The sequence below is a fragment of the Brassica napus genome, chromosome C1 (assembly GCF_020379485.1).
Source record: "Brassica napus cultivar Da-Ae chromosome C1, Da-Ae, whole genome shotgun sequence".
Classification (NCBI taxonomy): Eukaryota; Viridiplantae; Streptophyta; class Magnoliopsida; order Brassicales; family Brassicaceae; genus Brassica; species Brassica napus.
Genome location: NC_063444.1, coordinates 24,643,488 through 24,647,193, shown reverse-complemented (window position 1 = coordinate 24,647,193; position 3,706 = coordinate 24,643,488). Strand labels below are relative to the sequence as shown.

Genomic DNA, 3,706 nt, shown 5'->3' with positions numbered 1-3,706 from the left:
AAATATTGAATAAAAATAATGGTAGATAATGTATACAACATTTTTTCGTTTAAGAAATGATGATAGATAAAATATTTATGTTAAACGTATTATTTATTGTTTTATGAACTCTTTCACCAAACTATCATAATGTATAAATAAAAATACAAAAAACTAACTTTTGGTAAGGAAAAATTGGATTATAATATTTAATAAAAGCAAAACGAAAATCAGAATTGTGAATTGGACCGTATCAGTTTTTTAAATTAATTTTGTATTTTAGTTAACACATATTAAAATTATTTAGAGTAAAATCATTCATCGAAAACAAAGTCAAATTCAGAATCAACTGAAAATCTATCCAAAACTGTATATTAATAATTTTATGAAATTAGGAGTCCTAAAAATTACACATCGGAAACAAAGCCTTTTTCAAACCATGGTAAGCACGGCTCTGGTTTTGATAGCCAGAATTAAGGTTTCTAGATAGTAAACTTCCACGATTAACATTATCATTTTACATAATTCATGTGAAGAAAAAGAAAAACTACGAAAAAACCTCCCAATTTAATGAATCCAAATTTTCTTCTGTCTAAAATTTACATTTCTATTTATGAAAAAACCTTCCTCAGTCCTCACTGGTTCTGTCAGCTAAAAAGGTTAACTTCTCAAAATTGAAAGCCGAAAGAATCAGGAAATTCTAAAGTGCGTGTGAATCTTTTAGCCTTTCATACGAAGCTTTATAAGATCATATCGTGGAATATGAACAAAAAAGACTTAGATCTTTGCGCGTTTTAGCTGTGAGTAGATATCATTAGCTTCTAGCTCCCTCTTGTGCATAATATTCTTGAATACTCTTTCCTCAGCTTTCATTAAGGAATCTCTTAATCTCTTCACATCAGCCAACTTCACAGGCTTCAATAAGAAATCTTCAGCACCTTCTTCAAGACATCTGTATAAAACAGAAGCAAATATTAGTGATCTAATTCCATAAAGTTTCATAGATTTGGAACAAGAAAATTGCCAGCTCATAACAACAAGCAACTACATGATTATACTTTAATTTTGGTAAAGATGGTTTCTTAATAATAAACAAATGCATGTGATATCACGAGGATTGGATTTATAAATGACCCTACCAAAGATTATGCAAACCAAATTAAAAGCATATATTATATTTAAAAATTCGGGGTTATTAACAAACACATCACCGGCAATAGAATCAAATCTCAAGATAAGATCTTGCTTAACTTATGACGGATTATTGTTTTCTTATTTTCGGGCCACAAGAAACAATTTTTTAATTATTAAATATTCCTAATATCCTCTTATCAAATCTTTCAAGGACCCACTAAAGAGACACCAAAATCTTTAGCTTTGATCAAAAGTTACAACCACCACCAGTGTTACCGAAGATGGTTTAGAGAAACCATATCATATTCATTATCTTACTAATCTGATACTAAAATAAATTTAATTAGGTCAATGCATATTGCTAAACGGTATCTTTCAAGAAAAAAAAAAAACTTGATTACTTAAAAGTTTCCCTAAACAAAACTTTTGAGCATCCCAAAGTAATAAATGCAACAAAATCTAATAAAATTACTATAACTGGTTAATCATGCCTAGAAGAGTAGATGATTCTGAACTTAAAACAAAGACTAAGGATGGTGATTAAGATAACAGTAGAAGAGAACATACCTATCTATACGAGGCAAGATGTTCTCTGAGGACATAATCACAACCGGTATTTCTCTGAAAGCTGATGATTCCTATAAAAATTCAAAACCCATAAAACAGGTTAGATCAAAAACTTTTATTTTTATTTTCCAAATCAACTGAATCAACAGAAAAGCTTACTTTGATCTTCTTCAATAGTTCATAACCAGTCATCCCAGGCATAGAGTAATCGGTCATTATCAGATTAATCTTCAGATCCTGACAAATATTATTCAAAAACTTCAATACCAAATTTGAATGGAATCTCAACACTAGTTAAGGATCATTACAATCAAATTAATTACCTGAAATCCAACAGAACTATTGTCTCCATCTAATCCAAGGTATTGCAAAGCTCTTGTGGCGCTATCGACAACAGTAACTGACAATTTTCAAAAACAAACTGTCAGATTTCGAACATCAAACAGATTCCTCAAGATGAACAGAAACTTCTCCTTCTTACCTTTACAAGAAGATACTCTGAGCAACCGCTCGATGAACTTCCGATCGACGATGCTATCGTCGACGGCAAGAACGTGAAGAAGCTCCGGCGAGGCTAAGGAAGAAGTGTCGTTGGATATGTCCAACATCTCCGGACGCAAAACCTCCGCCATATCAATCAAAGATCGGTAAACGATAGAGATCGAGAGAGAGAGGGAATCTGCTTTTGATTTGAGAAGAAAGTGAGAGATTTGATTTTGCGAAGGGGATAAGGAATAAGGATTTATAAGGAAGAGTGGGGGAAAAGAGAGGGAAATATGATATCGAGAGGATTCTGAGAGATCTTTGCATATCTGTGGGGGATTTTGTCTGTCGATTGCGCGTGGAATATTATTTGTTTACTAAAAGTCATAGTATTCAAATTTGTCAAATTCAAATATAAATAAAATCATTTACAATAAAGTTTTTTGAGGAAAAAAGTAGTCGAGTTTTTAAATTATTTTTATAAGAATAGTCAAATAATATTCTGAATGGTGAAGAAAAATCATATCTATAGTTCTGGAAGGAAAAAAAATCATAGATCGTATCATGACGATTTCTCTCCAGTATTGTTCAGAATCTTCAGATCATGGAAACTTTGATTTTGTATTTGTACATTTTCGATGATTTCGTATATTAATAGAACTTTTCATTTAAACAAAATGTACTAAAATAGAAAATGTAATAATCGGTGAAAAAACATTTAATAAAGAAAACTTCTGATGATGTTTAAGTAGTTTGTAAGCAAGTAGTCCGGTTTTCTTTTTCGGCTGCCTGTGTTTTTTAGCTAAATTTCTTCTTCTTGTTGAACAAAAAAAAAGAAGCTAAATCTCTTCTTGAGGATTTTATTATTAGACTGTTTATTTGCATTGATTCTAAATACAATCATAACTTTGTCTTAACTAATCAATGAAGTTTTACTTAAATATAGACCGTTATTTAGTAGGCCTTCCAATATCAATTCAAACAAACGCTTTTAGAACACAGGTTACAGATTCGTATATCGGTTAATGAATAACCTATGGTATTAAGTCCTTCACGTGTCGGCCTATTTTTTCGTAAAACTATGTGTGTTATAGGTGCCAAACAATTAATCTTCATACTATGTGCCCTCGGCACTCCACCTAATGTTCGATTAGAAATGTAATGATTTTTAAGTACATTCTCGTTGAGAAATGCTTTTGACACGTTTCATTACAAGCTATCATATGCATAAAGTGCATGTTGTTCCTTATGCGTTTGGTGGTTCTTCCAGTAACTCCTTATGAGTCCAACGTCGACGCATTACATTGCGATTAACTAGTACCTTATAACTTATTACTTGCGGTTAATTTAAGGTAGTATGATGATATGGTATACTGTCATTAGCCTTTCTCACTTCAACCTTCAGGCCTTGTGTGGTATAAGTCCTTTGTTTATTTTTGCTATGTTCACCAGATTCAGCTTATGTTACTTTGAATCGTATTGTTAGATTCTTGTTTCTCCCTTTCAATGTTTTGGAGTTAGGGTAATAAGAAAATAGTATGTA

At 31.5% G+C, this 3,706-nt stretch overlaps 1 protein-coding gene across 1 annotated transcript; it reads right to left on the bottom strand.

Annotated features, from left to right (window-relative positions):
• Window positions 1-324: 324 nt before the first annotated feature.
• Window positions 325-2,513, bottom strand: LOC125580867 (two-component response regulator ARR5). The gene is made up of 5 exons (XM_048746114.1): window positions 2,162-2,513; window positions 2,004-2,080; window positions 1,840-1,917; window positions 1,681-1,751; window positions 325-931 (listed from the first exon to the last, which is right to left on the bottom strand). Exons 1-5 carry the CDS (start codon window positions 2,310-2,312, stop codon window positions 757-759), a joined length of 552 nt encoding a protein of 183 aa, XP_048602071.1. The 5' UTR covers window positions 2,313-2,513; the 3' UTR covers window positions 325-756.
• Between the last annotated feature and the right edge of the window lie 1,193 nt (window positions 2,514-3,706).

Coding starts and splice junctions, on each gene's coding strand:
- LOC125580867 (XM_048746114.1), bottom strand. CDS start 2,312: ATGGCGGAGGTTTTGCGTCCGGAGATGTTGGACATATCCAACGACACT. Junction 2,081..2,161: donor CAGAGTATCTTCTTGTAAAG/GTAAGAAGGAGA, acceptor GAAAATTGTCAG/TTACTGTTGTCGATAGCGCC. Junction 1,918..2,003: donor ATAGTTCTGTTGGATTTCAG/GTAATTAATTTG, acceptor AATATTTGTCAG/GATCTGAAGATTAATCTGAT.